At 20.9% G+C, this 22402-nt stretch overlaps 1 protein-coding gene across 4 annotated transcripts in view; it reads left to right on the forward strand.

Annotated features, from left to right (window-relative positions):
• The window catches only part of LOC108003087 (basement membrane-specific heparan sulfate proteoglycan core protein), a 303226-nt gene extending 300298 nt beyond the window's left edge, over positions 1 to 2928 (forward strand). For all 4 annotated transcript variants that reach the window (XM_062076951.1, XM_062076949.1, XM_062076948.1 and 1 more), the window contains exon 7: positions 1747 to 2928. In XM_062076951.1, coding sequence (XP_061932935.1) covers positions 1747 to 1789 — 43 coding nt within the window. In that variant the 3' untranslated portion in view covers positions 1790 to 2928. The remainder of the gene's footprint in view (positions 1 to 1746) is intronic.
• The last annotated feature ends 19474 nt before the right edge of the window (positions 2929 to 22402 follow it).

The raw sequence follows: 22402 nt of genomic DNA on the forward strand, positions 1-22402 counted from the left end.
AAATCAAAATTAAATGAATTTAATTATTAATCTATTTTCATTAATCTTCTTAATTTAGCCGTCGAAAAACTAGTTATCAATTATTTAACAATAAATTTGATTAAAATTAACATGATCTGATTTAATTTGTTTTAAAAAAATAGTTTTAGTTAATAATTTTAATGAATAACTAAGTAAAATTTTCATAACTCAAGATGTTAACATATTAAATCATTAAGATCAGAAGACGATCTTTTTGTAATATAAATATAAACAATATAAATAATAATTTTATAAATAAATAAATAATAATTATCTAAAATTATTCCAATAGTACAATAATAAACATAATAATAAACACAGAATAATATATGAAAACTAAAATATACAAAATAATCTAGATATTAATTAATAAATTGAATTGATAATAGTTGAAAAAATGTGTAATCATTGTTTCTCGAAAAATATGTTTCACGATATAAAACTATTGCCGAATGAAAATGCAACTAATCATATATTTACGTTGCTATTGATGAAAAGGAATTTCCTCGACAATACGCAGCCACGTAACTTTTAATCAGAACCTCGAAAATTCGATTCGAAGCAACATATTCAATGTACACACAGTGGCGTATTCAATTTCCACTGGTGGTGCGTGCGATATCAATATGTTTCCCCAACTATTTGATCAAAAAGTTGTCCGAAATATCGTAAAGTAGTAGCTGTTCTCAAATTGATAACGCGTTTGTGAATCTCATTCTATATTGCGCAATGCAACATGGCATAAGCCTCTATATTTCTATATATTCCCAACAATTCAGTCGGCTTATTCCTCTGCTAGCCGATTTTCTCGACATGCATTTTCTCTACTATCCTAGCACATTTAGCAAGCAAGAATATACGCGTGACAGAAATACTCCGATGTCGCCTCAGGTCGTTCTAAATATAAACCCAAAGACACATATAAATGCAAGACCCAATGAACATCCACTATAGTATATCGAGAACGCAGCAGAGTTCTGTTTAATGAAACTCTTATATAAACTATAGTATAAATATGCATAAAATGTCATGATACATGTACGTATTTTTTTTCCAACTATTTATTACTCTTCTTTTGTTGCTTAATATGTCGTCAGCAACATATATAAGTTAAAAATGAGCTAAAAAGGCGAAGATATCTTTAGCATCTTTTATATTTTTCTCGTTTCGTTTTTTTTTGTTTTTAATTTTTCAATTTTTCAATATTCCTTTTTTCTTTTATTTTTTATTTTAAATCGATATATACAAAATTATAAATTAATTATAATGTAATTATTAAATTTTTCGATTAATCGATCGATAAAAAATATAAGATGTAAAATTAGATTTTCTGAAAATTTCTTTTTTAATTAAACTGACATTAAGTAAAAAATAAAAAAATTATTTTATCTTCTAATAATGATAGATATTTTAATTTGAGTTATCCCGAAAAAAAAATTTCTTGCAAAAAAATTCTTTTTCTATTACAACTTTTTTATAATTTTTCAATTTTTTTTATTTCCGTCGAAAATATTGAGAATATCAAGTTACTATTATTATATAATATATAATAAATATATATTATTATATAACATTATTTCGCAATCACGCTATAATAAATTATTTACAAACTTCAAGAAAACTATTGATTAACTTTCAAGAAAAATTTGGATAGGATAAATAAAATTTTTATCTACTTGTATAGTTTATAAGATAACTTAAAATCCGACTTATTGTTTGTTACAGGAGAACATCCAGCAGCCATGCAACATGGAAACTCGAGCAATAGCGGTGCGACAACGAGAACGCTCGCGTTGCTTCTATTGCTCCTGCACGCCGGTTCATTTGCGAGGTGACTGGTCGATCACAGACTCTTTCAGTAAGAACGTGAGCGAATGCCGTTTTTCGTAATCAAAAAGAAAAATTGGAAAGAAGCGAGCAAGAGTGAAGAAAGAAATATTATCTTTATTAGCACCAACCATCTTCAATATTGAATATATAACTTATATATACATATATATATATATATATATATATATATATATATGTATATATATATATATATATATATCTTGAATCTTGCTTCTAAAATTGATCAGAGAAAAAAGAACAGATGAACCAGCGATTATCAAAGTGACTTTCCTAATCAAATCTCGAATAATTCGGGAACAATAATTGGTGACTGATTTCTGACTTCTTATAATCTTCGTGAATCTATTGATCGTTTTAGCTGACATGAATTGCTTCCAAATGCCGCAATAGTAAATATATAGCGACATATTACTGCCGCTAGCCGTTTCCCTTTTGATATCCGTAAATGTTCCGAATTTATCGTAATGACGTGAAACTGTTTTTTCAGTGATGATTCCTTTTTTCTAAGGCTACATTTAATCGACAGTTATTGTGACACAGATTGTACGGATTCACGAAAAAGATTTTTCTTTTGTTTCGTGCAGAAGAAAGATCGGAAATAAATGAGTCAGCCAAAATCTCGACAAAAAGACTCGACAACATGTAAATGGGTGTTTAGTATGATACAGTTAGATGCGATCCACGGAAGCGTCAGCGATAATCAAGGATTTGCGCGCTGCTCGTTATCGTAATTAATATAATAAACGAGTATACCGAGTTTCTGCCAAGTTGGATGACTGCCACGTTTCTTCAGTAACATTCCTTGCTGTTCATATGTTGCAAAACGAAATAAAACATGTAGTCTTCAAATCGTTATGCTTTAAAAAACTATACGTATTTTAGTTTAAAACATGCAAGAAGTAAAGTAGCAATATAGAGAGTTCTGTGTTCGAACGTATCCAAAAAAAACACAAAATTTTTTTTAAATCTCATTTTCATATGAAGAGTTAAAATCTAATTAAATTCAACATATAAAAAATTTGATTTAATACAATTTAATACAGAATATTCGATGAATTCATTATTTGTATTTTTAATATATAAAACATATATATATGTTATATAACATATATATAAACACATATAAACATATATATATGTTATATATAAATAATATATCTATCTTTTTATTTGAAATGCAGTGTTTATAGTATTTAATTCTATTTCTAGCATCTAGCAGAAGATTATCATTATATTATAATATCTATTTCTTAATTTATTCGTTATTTTTAATATCTAATTTTTAAATTTAATAATAATCTTTTAATAAAATTGAATAATCTTTTAATATTGTATTGAAACAAAATAATAAAAATGCAATATATATATATATAATTTATTGTTGATTATAAAAATCTTTCAAATCATTTAAAAAAATTAATCTAATGTACTTATTTGTTTATTTATTATTGCTTATTAAGAATAATATGAATGAATATAAAAGATTACTATATATAAATATTATATTTCATGAAATGAATTTATTGACATGATATCATTTTAATAGATATAATTTAATTAATTTAATTATTTGAAATATAAATTTTTACATTGAATTTTTATATTAATTTTTTATATATTTTATATTTTTTCAAGATCGTTGAAGATTTCTTTTTGTTTTTAAATTAAAATATAAAAAAAAAGAAAAGAAAAATTATTATTAAAAATTATTATTTATAACTCTAATGTTTCATTTTATTTATTTATTAAAATGCATTTATATATATCTTTTTAAAAAATGAAAGAAATAATTATTAATAATAATTTAAGTATTTAATCAAGCAATTAATCAAAATTGTTTGTTAGAATATTTTTCATTTAATAAAAAGGAATGTTACATAATTTTCAAATTTTTTTATATGTAAATTTTAATTCATATTTATTTGTTAATAAAATAATATTTATATTAATTTGTATAAATTCTGAATATTTAGAAACATAATTTAAACTATTTTTAGTCATATCTAGTATCTAATCGAATCATGCAGTCATACGATAGATCATTTCCACGAATTGCTTTATTATAGTCCAATTGCCTCTATCATTCCTTTATTGCTGTTAATACCACATGATTGCCACTTTCCTCATCAGAAATGACTTATTTTTGATCGACAATATGCATGTGTAGAAGGATTCAAACGGTGGGAGTATGCCATGGTATTGTCACGACAAAAGATGTCCTTTCACAAGGGTTACTTGTACTGTGACAATTCCACATGTAGCCGCAATAATTTTCGTGATCAAACGACACATAGCAGCACCTGGTTTAATAGTATCGTCTGACAATGACAAACGATCAACCTGCAAAAGGAACAGAGAAATTAATAGTACTAGTATTCACATATTGATTTGGTAAACTTTGTGCTGTAATATTCAGAAAACAAATTTTAATTTTAAAATTTGCATAAAAGTTATTCAATTTTTTGTATGAAAATAGAAGAAAATTAATTACAGAAAAAAAAAAGTAAATAAAGATTACTTTAATTTAAAATATGTAAAAAATAATATCTTGTATCAGTTGAATTATAATAATTTTTAATAATTTTATTTAATTATAATAATTTTATAATAAATTTATATAATAAAACTTACTTTATACATAACATCTAACAATTTGCATGATTTAACATGATAAATTATATCTATCCTTTCATTTAAATGTATATCTTTTCACTTATATACATTACAAAATGTATATAATTTCTTTATTTACATATTTAGTTACAGAAATATTATATTAAAATACTTTCATTACTATATTTAAATACTTACATATCAATTAATTATATTCAAGTATGTTATATTTTAATATCATTAATTGTATAATATTTGATCACGATTATAAAAAAATTAAAATATAATAAAAAATTACTTAATTGAAAAATAAAAATACAAATACTTTTTGTATCTAACAAAATTGTATAACTAACAAAATATCAGATAACGTTATTCTAGCCATCTTTTGTTTCCAATTACTCTCTTCTATATATGTGTTTCCTACCTCTCTTGTACGTTTCTGAAAAGTTTCTAGTATCAAATTAAATTATTTTTAACAATGATTCTTTAAAAATATGTTATCTACAATTTATAAAACGAAAATCACACAATTTTGTCTTTTTTATGATAAATTGCTATATATTCTTGTATTTTGTGTATTCTTATTTTTATAAAAAATAGGAAAATGAATTTTCAAAAAAATATAAAATAATATTATGCATTATAATATTTTGTTTTGTATTTTTAAATCAGTAATATTTTTTTTTTTAATTTACTTAAATATTAACGATATAAAGTAAGAAATTATTTTCAATTTTTAATTTTTTTGTTAAGTTATAGTATTAAATTATAGTGAAAATTTAATATAATATTAATAGAAATCTTTTGATCACTTATTATTATTATTATATATTATTTTAAAAGATAATGAACATATTTAAAATATGTTTTATATTTTATTTATATTGCCTATACTACAAAATTAATGGGCAATTATTTATTTTTTTATTGTAGTTTTATTTATTTATAATTATTTAATAAGTTCTATATTCTTTCTAAAATAAAACATATCTGTTATTATGAAAAATATTATATTTTCTAATAAATTATTTATGTTTAGATTTACAAGAAATTGTATATCCCAAGAATTCGAAGAAACAATATTACATTATATAAATATTATTTCTATATATATATTCAATAATTATGCAGTTTGATTAATTTTGAAAATATCTTTCTAATTGTTTTTTCACTATTAACGTGAAATAAATTTAAAAAATATATTTTTATTTATTTTACAATATAAAAAAAATTTATATTTTTCATTTATTATATTCTTCTTTTTTGTATATTTTCAAACATATGTATTCATATTTAAATTTTTGTATCTTTTTTGAATCTTTTTGAATTTTTTAATGTATCTATTAAGCTCAAAGATTAAATATACTCAAAGCAATATATTGTTGTATTGTATTGCCTGTTGTATTGTATTGTATTTCAAATGATAAAAATGCTTTTTGTTGGTTTGGTTTTAAATCATTATATAATTGTTATTTATTCTACATCTTGAATTTAAAATAAAAGAATGGATCTGGATCAATAGATAATATTTAGATAATATTTATTTCATCTATATTATTTTATATTAAATTTTAATTTTTGTAAAAATAAATATAATATATTTTTTTCAAATTCTCTTAATTGAAATCTTGTTTTAATAATGAAATAAAGTTTTTAGGAAAAAAGAGAACTAAACTAGATATTTGTACAATATATTTATTTCAATATTTTGTATATTCAAAAATTATTAAATTGATAAGTGAAATAACATACATACAGTACCCATATGCAGATTTATTTACGTATAGAAATTACATTTCTATTAATATTTTGTTTATATGTTTACGTATATATATTTAATTATATATAAAAAAATTATATATTATATAATTGCATATAAGAATTGGTGAATTCACTAAATTTGAAACAATTCTCAAATTCTCTTTAATAAAAAATATCAATTTATTTTATAAAATTTTGTTTTATAAATTATATATATATATATATATATATATATATATATATATTAAATATTTATTTTTATATTAACTACACTTTCAACAAATAAATTTGAAAGAAAAAGAATGAAACTCTGAAAGAATATAGACTAAGTCAAGCTCAATTTTGTAGCGGAAATTACCATTTACGAAAAAAATTATTTCGCTCGTTTTCAGCGTCTCTTTTATTAAACATAAACATAAATAACTGAATTATGTTGCTTTAAATCGTGAATAACATAATGGTTGGTTCGCGAATTCTTGAATAAGAAGCAACATATTTTCCATGCTCCAAGACCTACCGTGACCCGAATATTATGACAAAACCTTGGTTTGGAATTCCGCTAGAATGTTAGAAGCGAGCTGCTGCCTTTCTTTTAGCTCCATGTACGCTTGAATTTCAAGCAGACAAATATTTAGAACTCTATTGAGCTTCTACTTTTCTCAAAGTCTACCAATGGACGCAAAATCGATTCATATCGATAACGCGATCCACATGATTCGATCCCTAAATATTTTTTTCTTAAGTTTACAAGATTTTTTAAATTCTGCGTAAATAATGTATGATGAAATATTGATTTTAACTACATGTAAAAAAACTTCCAATCAATCTTAATTAATTAACATATATTCCAAAAATATTAGAAGAAAATGTTATTTTAATAAGTGAATATTCATTCAATTATTTAATTTAATAATTGAAATAACAAAAATAAACAAGTTATTATTTCTATTTTCTTTTTGTATTATCAAGTCTATTTTTTTAATACCAATCTGTTTTTATACATTTTCAATGAAATGTATTTTCTGTATATATTTTTTATATTTTTCTTTTATTATCTATAAAATATATTTTATTATATCTTTCTATTTTATTATCTATAAAATATTTAAAACACATTAAGATTCATTTATATGTATTTATTTAGTTATTTATTTAGTAGTAAGAAATTATTATATATATTTATTTAGTTATTCATTTATTTAATAGTAGGAAATTATTTATTTTACCAAATTAATTTTTCAGTATTGAAATTCACATTCTAAAATATTTACGTTAATTTACTAATTTGACTAATTGTGAATTTAACTAATTTTTAAAATTATTTTTAATATTTACGTAATTTACGTGAATTTAATTAATTTTTTAAATTAGAAATTAAAAAACTACTACTTTCATAATAAAATTGATTTTTGAAAATTTTAAAAACAAATATGATAATTCACAATAAGAAAATGAATAATGAAGTGGAATAAATGGATAAATAATTAAATTTTGGAAATAAATTTTGAATATTATTCCAGTTTTAATTTTTAATTTTTAAAAACTAAGTTACAGAATTATATATATATATATATATATATATATATATATATATATATATATATATTTTAGAATAGAAAAAAATTACTGATGCATATAATAAATAAAGAGTAATAAACTATCAAAAATACTAATCAAACTATCAAAAATACTATTTGAAGAATAATAATGAAAAATTATATAATCATGAATATAATTTTATACATCTTTATTATTATCTTTAATTATTAATAATCTAATTTATTTCTTCTTCTCTAATATAAAAAAATTTTTTCAATAATAAAAACATGGCTTTTACATGGCTTTTTAAGATAATGAAAGAGAAATTTAGAATTTTTAAAAAAATCTATACCGAAAAAATATTTTTTAAATGGCTAAGTAGTATGTATCAGAATATAGTAAAGAGAAGAGAAAGTTTTTCTCTTATATGGTTGAATCGTAAAACCGTAGTGAAAAGTTTAAACGTGGGCGTCGTTCGAACAATCAGAGCTCTGTTACGTTGCGCTTCACCGAGGTAAAATTTATCCACAGTTTCCTAAAAAAGTGAATGTGCAAAAAAGAAACGAATTCCATTTGTCTGGCACTCGTTCATTCCAATATTCCCCAGCTCGAATCAAGTCGACCATGTTTCTATCGAATTCGACTCGAATTCGGTAGAGGAAATTCGAGAGACCAGTTACTCGACACGGAGTTTACCGTGGCAGATCATTGATCTTGGATTGATGCACGAGACCATCACATATCCCTCTACGTAAAATAGACTCGATAAGTTTTAGCGCTAGACATACTGTGCTCGCCCTCCACTAGTCTACGCCAATTATCAAATCATTATATTTCCCAATTTGAGTTTTTCCGACGAAGTCGAACAAATATAAATACTTAAAAAAAATTTTTGTCCGCTAGTAATTTTTTTAAAAAATCACGTAATGAAGCGATATATGCTCGAAAGTGGACATATAGGTAGCAATAAACATAAAACTTTTTACATTAATGAAATTCAAAATAAAAAATTTTTTAAAATATTATTCGGATATATTTAAATCAATAATAAATTTTTCAGATGGAGATTTGAAAATCTTACATAAAAATCATTAATTTAAAAATATTTTGCTTATTTTTTTTTATATTTTTCATATTTTATAGTAAAGAAATTATTTGTTATAATTTTTATCAACAGCAATTATTTTATTTCTATTATTTTTATTATTCATTTATTTTAATTTAATTTGACATGTTAAAATTCAAAATATATTTAAATTTTAAAGCTCAGAACTATGATTCATATTAATTTGAATATTTTAAAAATCTAAGCTATTAACATATACATTAAGAAGAATATTTAATATTTTTTGAATTTTTATTCAGAAAATAAATGATTTCATAAACTTTTTTTTTCTTTTTTTTTTAACATTGATATCAATTCAATCCATATATTCAAATCTCTGAAAATTTTTTAACATCATAAACTTTTAATTTCAAAATTTAAATATTATGTATTTTGTATTATTATCTGAAATTTATTTCAAAAAATAACTAAGAGTTAAAATTGAATTCGATACTTATCACTATTGATAGAATAAATTGTTCATCTGATGTCAGAAAAACTACTTCAACGTGTTGGCGTACAGCGGCGTCTCTATAATAAATTTATCCTGGAACTTCTGTCATCTGGATTAACGAGTTGAAGGTGATTGAATCTAAATATAGGAATACTTTAAGATTGCGAAGTTAATATGTGAATAAATAATGAATATTGAATAACTATAAAATTTGTTTATGTTGATAAATAGTCATTGATATTTTGCTTTATCATGAAAATTTAGTGAAATTACGCTTCTGGAATTATATACTTAATTTTTCTTTTTCAATTTAATTCTCTTTTATTGAAAATAAATAATTAAATGTTTTTTAAAATATATATGGATACAATTATTATTGCTAGACATTATTTGTTAAGTTATTAAGTTATGAATTATATTTTTATTTTTGTAAATATTGATGATTTATGTCCGATCCAATATATTGAGATGTCCTATAAATTCTTAATTAATTTTAAATATTCTGTTTAAATAATGTACATAATGTAAATTAATTATTTTATTTTAATCATCTAAATACTTAAAATATATTTTTAATATTTTATTTAAAAAAATCTGATTTGGACATTAATTATATAAATAAATTTCTATACTTTATATTCTATATTCTATATTTTTTATAGTTTTTGATAAAAGCGATAATTATATTTTTTTATTTTCGTTTTATTTTTTTATATATTCGTTTTTAATATTCGTATTTACATTTATTTGATACATTTTATTTGTCTACAATAATTGTATTTTTATGACTTATGGAAATCATATACTTTTCAAACGATTTTATTTCTTGTACATTCAGTTTTGCTAACGGCTTATGTAAACAATTGAAGCTGTTTGACATGGTCTGGTAATTGGTATGGTGAACACGTAAAGTTACGTGATCAGCTTGAATATTGACGAACGTAAATACACGAGATTGATTGCACGTTGTTGCGCGAAAAAACGATAAATTCTGTAACAAAGTTTTTTTTAACTGAGATGGACGGAACTTTTACGATACAATTACGATAATTTTAATTTGTCTATATTGAATTTTCAAACGCTATTAATAGACTATTTATTACATTTAAAATTGTAAAATTGTAAAATTATTTAATCACTATCGTTAGTTGCCACATGTGCATGTACAAAGCATGTTAAAATGTACAATATTCAATTGATAGGAATTCTAAAAAAAAAAAATATATCTCTGTTATTTTAAATTCACATTTTGTACTAATATATATCTTAAGAATGATAATAATGTCATATATGGAGTTAATGAATAAGAATATATGATAATTATTATCATTGTAAAATTATGTTAATTGTTATTAATGAAGTTCATTGCAGATGTAAAAAATATTCATTCATAAGATTATATGCTATAGCGAGAATAAACAATACGTATCACGAAAAAAGTCGATTTCACTATTTTAACACCATCGATCATTTTCGTAAAATCGTTTTCAAGATTTTCACTCATATAAAATAATTTTTAGATATTAGACTTAAGATATAATTGTTAACTAAGCGCCAATACGATGAAGCGGAAACGTCGACCAGGCATTCCTTAAATAAAATTGTAAAAATATCGTAAATGTACGCGTGGAAACTTCTATAAATCATAGATAATGAATATTTAATGAGATAATAAAACTTTAAAAAAATACTTAAGAGAAGTTCATTAAAAATAAGATCATTGTGAAAATTAATAATAGATAAAATTAATAATAGATTTGTCTGTCTGCTGAGAAGAGGACTAAAATAGAAAAAACTAATTTTAAATAATTCGAATAATGATGTATCTACGTATACGATCCCATTTATCATCTTTATAAAGTAATTATAATCGATTGGAATCGATCTTTTATTCACACGGAAATTGAATGAAATAATTAGACTTTCGTTGAATAGCGTGATTAGAATATTTTGCAGTTGAGGAATTTAAATTGAGAATAATTTTCTTACAATAATATCTGCTAATAAATTATTATTATTTGATCATTTAATTGCAATCTAATTCTAAAAAAAAAGAAAGTTTATAGCAACAGAATACCCTTACAATATGAAATTAAGATAAAATTAAAACAATAAAATATTTTTTGTTTTTTGTAATATGTTTTAATATTTATGGAAATAACTAAACATATATGTAGATTGAAAATAGTATATGTAGATTAAAAATATTGAAAGCTGTGCACGATTAATATTTTATAATAAAAACAGTTTTTTGAATTTTTTAATTTCTGAAATTATTTTTAACGTGATACTCTAATTAATTCATTTGCTGATATTTATCTTCATAAAATAGCGCTGTATAAATATACTTCATTCGTAAACAAAAAAAAAACAGTGAATAGAATTTAACGTTATGAGCAACGTTTCATATAAATAAGTTTTTACGTTTTAGCATAAAGTTATTCTTAATGATATCTTTCTTTGATTAATAATATCTCTCTCAGATGTATAACTAATACTACATTGAAATTTAAATAATAAAATGTAATTAATCATTTTTAATTAATTTAACAAATCTAATTAATCATAGTTAAAACTTTTACTAATTTTTATTATTAATATTTATTAGCATTAATAAAATTCTAAATATTAATGCTTTTAATTTTAAAAATAATTTTAAAAGAATATGATACATAGGATTTAAAAATCCTCACTTATTTGATTCCTTAACTGCATTGAGAATATTGAAGTACAATACTACTACGTAATTTAACAACAGTGAAACACTAATTCAACTCAATCGTTACGTGACGCAGCATATACACACATATTTACATGAAATTTTCATGAGCGTTCTCTGAATAAAGGTCTGTGATTCACATAAGCACTCGTACGTATACTACTCCATCGTATAGTTTAAGAAAATACATTTCTTATAAGTATAAAGTACTCTTAGTAAAAGTAAAAGGATTGATTTTTTCTGAAATCCACATTCATTTCACTCTTTACTTTTTCCCGTTAAAAAAAAAACGAAAAATTGACTCGTTAGTCTATTTCATCGTAACAGCCGACGGTACAGAGGACGTGTAAATATATGATATATATGTATATCGAAACGTGCAGCCAAAAAACGATAAACGCTTCAATTTGTCGGTATTTTTTTTTTTTTCTTTCTTTTCTAGAAAACATGAAGCATCGACGAGATATAAATCGACTCGTATATAAGTGTATTGTAAATATTTAATCGGAGCGAGAAAACGTTAAGAGAGAGAAAGATCAACGTACGAATCAATTACTTCGTTAGTCGAACGAACTTGGTGGTTTTCCAGGTTAATTCAGATTCATCGAATGAATCTAGAAACTTGCGACACGATAACGCCGCGTTTTTCCAACCAAATGGATTTACGGCCGAAACATTTTTACTATCACCGATAAAAATTTGCCATGATAAAAATTTATAACGACCATCAGTGGTTCCGACATTGACGTCAAAAAGGAAAATCGTCCGCGCGCACGGTTTGTATTGCGCATCGTTGAGCGTACACTAGTGATGGAGTTGATACGAAACTTAACGATTGCGATTCGATTCTTTGGTATTAATTCAGAATTGAAATACTGATATGGACATACACATTCAATAACAATGTTTCGTATGAAATATAATATATTTCAAAATCAAATAAAGCAGTAGAATCATTATGGAAATAAAAAAAAACTTCAATATTTCGTGTAACGATCTGTTATAAATAATCGACAATAATAATATGTTGTATAAAAATATAGTTGTGTTCAAATCTTATCTACTAAATCTTTTTTCATTATAATCTTGATAATAAAGCTATAAAAAATAGTTATATAGTAATATGTTTACTTATTAATATTAATGTTTTACTTATTAATGTCGATTTTACTGTTTTGTATTTTTCTGTTTCGCATTTTGTTTTATAATGGAGACTGTTTGTTCAGAGAAAACAAAAAATTATTTTTTTATTAAAAATTTTTATTAATTTTTTAATATTTTTTATTAAAATTTGTTTTCTAATATAAGATTCATTTCGTACAAAATTTACTTTTCTATTTATGTCTTGATTGTCAATTTTTATGTATTTATGCATATAATAAATTTTGCAAAAATGTAATATAGAATCGTTAAAAACTATATACATTAAGAATTAGTATTAAGAATTGAATAATTACATAAATATTTGAAAACAAGAATATCAGAATATATATATAATATTAATATTTAATATATCTATGACAATAAAAAATTATAAGAAAGAAAATAATATATTATTATCAAAAGAATAATATTCCAAATTTTTTTTATTTACATCTTATTTATATTTTTTAAAAAAAGATTTCATATGAAATAAAGCAGTAATATCGTATATAAAATATTTTTTTCATGGAAAAATTTTTTAGGAGAAACGAATAAATCAAAGCTTTTATGGAAGTATTAAACATTACTGTTCAATTTTCTATCTACGTATGTGAAACTATTATATAATATATAATAAAAAAATAATTTTTCACAGAATATTCGATACCATTTCGATATCATCTCCATCACAAGCTACGTCAAAAAATAGCGTATGTTCTAAAAAAAAATTGAAAATTAAATGAAATTAAAATAAAGTTATATCAATATTGCAATTAATAAAAAATAAACGATTTAATATTCGTTAGTTATTTAATTATTATTTTTATGCGTTAATAATCGTTATTATTTAAAATTATTTAAAATTACAATTTTTATTAGAAAATATTCATCGATTTCAAAATTTCTTTGTAATAATAGCGTTTCTTTCCTAAAAAAAAAAATGTTATCAGAAATATAAAAATATTATTATTTATTATATAACTTTCACATCTTTGCATTTTTATTTTGAAACTGATTTAAACCTATAATTCAAACATAAACTGATTAAACCTATATTTCATTTAATCTTCAAATCAGAATATTTTGAATAATTTCTTGATGATAAAATTTTAAATCATTTTGCACTAAAATTAATAATCTTGTCCTTAATCTTCTATATTTTTTATTTATAAGATATAATTTCCTACATTGTTAGTTTTCATATTATACAATAAACAAAATAACTATTTATAATTCAATTATTCAATTACGTATATTTGTTTGCTATAAAATTTCATGTAAGACTGACTACTTATTTAAATCAATATTGCAGATGAGCAGCAATAATCTTTTTCTAATTTCGAAACAAGACTAACTTCTATATTTTATACAAAAGAATAATATATATGTTATATTATATAATATAATATATAATATGTTATGTTATATAATATATATATATATATATATTTTAAAAGTAACACATACATATATACATCATCCATATATACATTATATATATATATATATTATAAAATTACATAAAAATTGTATAGTATTATTAATTTTTTATAAGTAGACATTTTAAATACATATGAAAGTCAAATTTGTTCTTTGCTTAAACAGAATTATAAGTTTTTTAATATAAATACAAATTTAATATAAATTCATATAGATTATTCTTAATGATATGAAAAATCATTTAAAGTAAAAGATTATTAGTTTAAGAAACATTTTATCTTGAATTTTGTAAAATTTTATTATATAAAAAATAAAGAAGACATGCAACAGAAGACATCGCTTCGCATATTTGTTTTTAAAATTTAAGTCAAAATATATATTAAATTTTTTTAAAAATATTTCTATATCGATTACTCTATTAAAAAATATATGATTTATAAAAAAAACAAATTTAATCTTCATGTCTTCTAAATCTTCACTTACAAAAAAATAATATTTAATAATATTTAATAATATTTAATATTATTAAAATAATAAATTAATAATATTAAATTAATGATATCATATTACTTTACATGAAATATTTTTAATAAATAATTAACGAATAATTCGAAATTGTTACGAAATATTACGAAATATTATGCATGTGTATATTTTATTAAAATATCTTTTTATTTATTATTTAACTACTTAATCATTTTTATATTGTTAATCATTTTTATAAGGAAACATACAATGTTTTTAAAATAAACATATAAAATTGTTTATTTAAAAATTGCATAAATTAATTATTTTATAAATTTTACAAATAATAGTCAATAAAGTAATGTTAATTTCGAAAATATATTTCATTAATGTGATTAATATAATCAATTTAATTTATTTTTTACGTTTCTTTGTAAAATAAAAATAATTTTTATTTTTTTTATAATATTAATGTGTATATTATTTAAGTATTGAAACAAATTCAAGTAAAAAAGAAAAACACATCAATGCTCAAAGAATTGAAAATGAAAAATAATCATCATTCCAGTTTAATTTTATTTATAAATCCTATCATGCTTTCGCTTTTGCTAGATTGATATTTCAATGAACTTTTGCAAATAAGCATTTAAAATTTTTTTCACATCACTAATCTTGTTTTAAAAATTGAATTGATATTTCATAGAAATTTATATATACAGTAAATTAGCTTACGTTGTCCAGTTCAATCGATTTCCTTGAAATTGGAAGTCCAAATTCTGCTTATAATACAAAGATTGCATTACATATATAATACAAGATGCATTAGATGTGCTGAAAGCTAACTTTTGCTTCGCACCATGTTGTTTCCCACGCATTCGCCAGATTTGTCTAATTGTAAGTCGATCAGCTTGTTAGATGATAGATTTAATCTTATATAAACAATTGAAACAACACAAAACTATTGTTAGTTCGTTCTCGATTAAAATTATTTTTTTAATAAATGATTCATGTTTTTTTATATTTTATATCGCATAGAATTCTCGTTAAAAATTATGAAGAAATTTCACTATTTTTTTTTAACATAAAATCATTATATGATACGAGCACGAGCTAACATTAAACTGGTAGCGAATAAGTTAATCAAAATTGTAATAAAATTAAATAATTGTTGGCAAACGAAATACGTACGTTAGTGACACTAATCGAAAATTAAAAAATAATATTAATATATATATACATATTAATAATATCAATTGATCGTTTATGTTGAATCCAATTGTACCAGAATTCATATACCAATTAAAGAATAATGATAATTTATGGAAATTATTTGACAGTTTTATTTCATCCTTTCAAGTTAATATTATTAAAAAACGCAATACTTTGTTATCATTTGTTATGTTTTAATTTGCAAAAAATAATGAATTAATTTGAATGATAATATTTGATAATATATTAATGATAGATAGCATAAAAAAATAGCTTCATGTTGTATAATCTCTCTGAGGACAGCATCGTTCGAATAACCATCTTTTGTTTATGAATGCATCGTCAATGCGATGCACAGTGATTTGCATTTCAGTTGGTCCCCGATGTCAGAATTTAGCTTCCACGTCGATATCGATAAACATTATCTTGGATACCTGTATAAGCATAGTTTGGTACACAACGATATATCGTCCATTCACCTGTATCGTTCATGAATACATGTTCATTTCTCATACCTGGCACGTCTACTTACATGTTAGTGGCACTTAAGCAAATTCCCTGGTTCTTGTTCGGTGTCGCTAACCAACCATGTACCGTCGATGAGAACAATTTTGACGTAAGCTCCGGCTTAGCACAATAACATTAGGATCGATTTAATCCTTTCGAGCTGATAATATCCTATAGAAATTGCATCAGCGTGGAAAATATTTGTTCGAACTTATTTTTTTTCATAATATTATATTAATTCCAGACTAAATTAAAATTGATAGGTGTTTATTTTTCCATAAGATAATATAAATATATATTATGAGTTAGAAAATTAAGCTTGAATTAATTATTATTCGCAAGATTTAATTAAAAACTAATTAATTAACATAAAAATTATTTGATCGGAAAAGAAAAAATAAAGTTTTATACAAATCACTTCAAACGAATCGTTTTCTTTAAATATGAAATTTAATAATAAATAACTTTACAAAAATCTTATTGTACAATATTAAATGAAGCTATAGTAATGTCGACTATTATCAACTTGGAAATCTTTCTTGCAGAAATGTAATGCTTAATTCAAATCTGATTGCAATTTAATCATGACCCCAAATCTAATGTTCTTTTAATTGAATCCGCAGTTAACCTCTACTTTATCACTGTAATAATTTCAACGGTGGTCGCCCTACCACAATTCAAACCACGGTTAAGCTTAGCGTTACGCACCGATTAGCATACACGTTGAATATTATATTTGGTTAGGAACGCGAGAGCCAGTTTCATTACTTTTACACGCTAAATACAAAAAGATCCTTCTGGACGATGCTAATTAGTCGTAGCAAGATGCCTCTAGTTCCTGAATTATTTCACAAGTGCAAAGCGTTTAAATACTTTAGGATGCACAGTATGATTGCATTTCTTCCTCTAGTGTTTGTTTTGATTAACGAGTACACAACCCTGACCTAACTCTGACCTAACTCTGACCTAACTTGAAATACGAACGAAGACAGTCGCAATAAAGGTTTAGACTTAACAAGCTGATATATGTACATCATCTTTTGGATAATTATTCTATATTCTAAAACAGTATTTCCATCTTAATTTATTAAATTTTTAAATATTTTTGTTCTTAACTTTAATGAAGTATATGAATTATAAAATTATAAATTATTGGAAATAAAAATCATTAATTTCTGTTATTTATTTGTGTAATATTTTTTATTCGTTAATTATTATTTTGCGATTTACAATTAATCAATAATAAATTTAATACTGTTAAATGAAAAAAAAATTTAAATGTAAATATTATCTGATAAATAAATATTATCTGATATATAAATCATTGATATGTTTTCAAAAAATAAATTCTCTTGTAATTCTTTTAATTATTGTTTATCCTAATATAAATTTAATAACGATAAATTTTTAAATTAATTTTTCATTTTTAAATAATTATTTTATTAAGAAATTTTATCATTTTTATATTAATTATGTGCAAATTATATAGATATATTAATTAAATATTAATATTAATATTTCTTATTATCTTTTTATTATTTTTGATTAATTATTATTTTTGTTAAATACTTTATTTACTTAATACTTACTTAATATTTTTTATAATAAAGAGAAACAAATAATAAAGAAAACAATTTATTAAAAAATAAACATAGTTAAAAAAGATTCGTCAAATATTAATAAAAAATCTGAATATTGTTGACTATTACAAATTTTTGTATCAATTATTTTTATTAAATTTTTTTAAGTTTAATCTATTAGCAATTGAAAATAAAATATATTTTTTTAGTTCTTTTTTTTTTCTCCTAGACTGATATTTCAAATTTTACAATAAATTCAATTAGAATAAAATGAAAAATTAAATGCAAAGATTAGACATATGTCGAATACACAATAGATCAAAAAACTATTAATTATTTTTCTAGCAATATTTATAAAGAATAAAAATCTTCTATTCTAACAAATAAATATTTTTTATTGTTATTATATTATTATTAAATTTAAAAAGAATTTAATAATTGTATAAATAATTGATATTTGAATTGAAATTGAATTGAAATTTTTGAAATTGATTATTGAATAACAATTTTTCTTCAAATTATAAATTTTTTGATTTTTTTAATTAATTCTTGTTATTAAATTTCATAAAAATAATTTTCTTTTTTTTTATAAAGTTTTATTTATACTAAAAATATCGAAAATCTTGATTTTAAAATCAAAATGTAAATAAAAGAAAAGAAGTTTCTTTAAAATAAAAGAAGTTAGAATATTGAATATTGCATAAATTTTCTAATAACATAGAATTTTAACTTATTCATTAAATATTTATTTCAAAACTTAAAATAAGCATACTTCAATTACTTAATAATAAACTCTTGCTCAAAAATTATTGTACTGTATTGTATTGTATCAACTTTTGTGTTTATTTTAATCTTTATAATTAATCTTTCAAATATATTCTATAAATATATCAACCCTTTATATAATGATTGTTATCAACAAATAATTATATAATTATAATATATATTATATTATAATAAATACAAATAATTTTATATCTTTGATTAATATCAAAGAACCATATCCATGAAATTTTTTGAAGAGAATTTTTAATATCATTACAGAATCTTTATATTAGTATGATTAATTTATGTTTTTAAGACTTTCCGAGAAGAAATTTAATTCTTTATTATAATAATTATCTAAAATAAGATTTTTAAAAAAATGATCTCTAATATCAAATGTTTTTAAAATATTTTTATATTCATATAAATAATATATATAGTTTTTAAAAAATATACACTTATATTTGATAGAATAAAAAATAAATGTTTTGTTGTTCATAAAAAATAAATGTTTAAAAAATAAATAAATCAAACATGAGATTTAAGAAAAGAATGTAAATAAATATGTTTTGATATAATCAATCTTATATTATTATAATATTATATCATGTAAAAATATATTTTAGGATTAATGTAAATTTATTATACAGATACGTAATTCGATTTGTTAATTAAATAAAGAAAGCGAAAAAATTTAATAATGTGCATATTTCAAGATTAACATAATAAATTTACAATCAATTCATTTATAATTATTTTTGAACGCTTAAAATATCTAATAAAATATATAAAAGCAAAAAAATTTTAAACAATTTATTAAAATTATTCAATACATTTACACATTTTTCAGAAATTTTTCTGATTTTGCTTGTAAAAAAAATGCTATATTAATTTTTTTTGTTTAGGAGAAAAATATTTTCGATACATTTTAAATAATTATTTGATAGTCAAATTTATATTTTTCTTTAGATTTAAAAATAACTTATTAATAAATTGAATTTATTATTTACGAATTTATCGATTATATTAGTCTATATTATATAATTAATATATAATTAAATATATTATATAAATATTTATTAATTACTAAATAAGACTTATTTCAAATGTATATAAGCTATATATAGCTATATGTATGAATTATAAATATAAATTCATATATTAATTGTGCATTATCAATGATTTATCATTCGTTTATTATTATAATATTTTTGTTTAAATTAAAAGTATTTACTTGAATGTTTGTAAGTATAGATAAAATATTAAAATGATTAATTAATGATTGATAAAAATTATGAATGATCATATTTTTGTATAAAGAAATCCTAATGTGATCGATATTTTCTTCATTCTTTGAAATATATTTTATCAAAACAATAAAAATAATATATTAATATTCAATTGAATGCCAAAATAACAAATATTGAAGTAAATATAGAATACTAATTTAAACTGCAGAATGATATCTAGAAATTTTTAAGCATGCCACGTATTTATACTCACGTGCGTTAAATTAACCTGTGGTCATCGTGGATAACCACTGAAATTCTACCAGACGAATAAATGTCATGATATAATGTTTCGAAATGTATTATAAATGCTATACAGTTACATATATAGGTACATATTATACAAATCGTTTTATTATTTAAATATATGGATATGGTGAAAATATGCTAAACAGTTCTTAATTTTCAATTTTTTATTAAATCAGAAAAAAATAAATTAAACTTGGAGTGAAACAACTAATCAATTTTATTACATATTTTTTCAAATAGAAAATATTACAGTAAATAAATTTTTTTATTAATATTTCTTTTTGCGCATAGAATGTGACTTATAAGAGAAAGATATATAAAATAAACAATACTTTAATATTTTTCATAAGCGTTAGAAATTCTAAAATATTCTAAAATTCTAAAATTCTAAAATTCTAAAATATATTTAACTTAAATTTAATTATCAATTACATTCTTAAATGCTATAATATATTTTCTTTAAGAAGTTATAATTGGAAGTGTTATTATAATTGTTAGTGTTATTATAAGTGTTATTATAAGTGTTATATAATTGGATCATTACATTTGTATGTAAATGAAATTATTATTATCAACTAAGAATAAGAATTTATATAGATAACATATATTGATTATTTATATATGATAGATAAAAAAAAATTAAAACAAATATAAATAGAGCCAATCGATTGAAATTGGAACCTGCTTGTTTTATAAGGCAAGAATAACTTGCTTTATAAATCAATGTCTTTAACTTAGAAATCAATAAGTTATTTATCAAAAAATCTGTGAATTATATACATATTTATAAAAATAAATGATTATTGTCTTATTTTTTATTTGAAATTTTATACATAGTTATCTTATAATTTATTATTTAAATCATTATTCTAAATTCTGAATAATTTTAAAATAAGTAATTCTAATTCTAAATAATTCTAAATAATTCTAAAATCAAATAATATCAAAAGTATTCTTAACATTATACTATTTTTTATATTATATATTTTATATCAATTCATCGTAGTTAAATAAATTTACAACGTTTGAAAGATATTCTAGTTTTAATTATTCTATTCTTTACTTGAAAACAAAATGCGTTGATTAAATTTCGATTTTGATTATATTTAAAAATCAAAAGTTTAAATTCTATTTAAACCTATCTAATAATTACACTATTATAATCGAATTAAAAAAATAATATGTATTTAATTGAAGCTTAAATAAACATTTCAAATATAATAAAATATAGTTATAAAAATATTTTAAATAATTTAAATACAAAATATAATAATAAATATATAAGACATACGTAATCTATTTTAAATCATCTTCACTTACATATTTATAAATACAATATTGATAGAAAATATTTTTGTACATAATAATAAGTTATATAATAAGAAAAAGATGTTTAAGATAATAATTTTGATATATTTTAAGAACTATTTCACATATCATCATCAATTATCAAATTATATACAGTTATTATATAATTACAGTACAATTATATATAATTATAATTCCTACTATAAATATTTTTATAATTATATTTTTTTTAAGTATAAATACTTCATTTTTTGATAAATATAACAGTATTTTTATACGTTATATATACATTATAACAATATATATATGTAATTTAAAATGATTAGTTTATCTAATCAGATAACTTTTCATGTATAATTAACGATAAAATTTTTCATTTAT

Source organism: Apis cerana, linkage group LG7 (assembly GCF_029169275.1).
Source record: "Apis cerana isolate GH-2021 linkage group LG7, AcerK_1.0, whole genome shotgun sequence".
NCBI lineage: Eukaryota > Metazoa > Arthropoda > Insecta > Hymenoptera > Apidae > Apis > Apis cerana.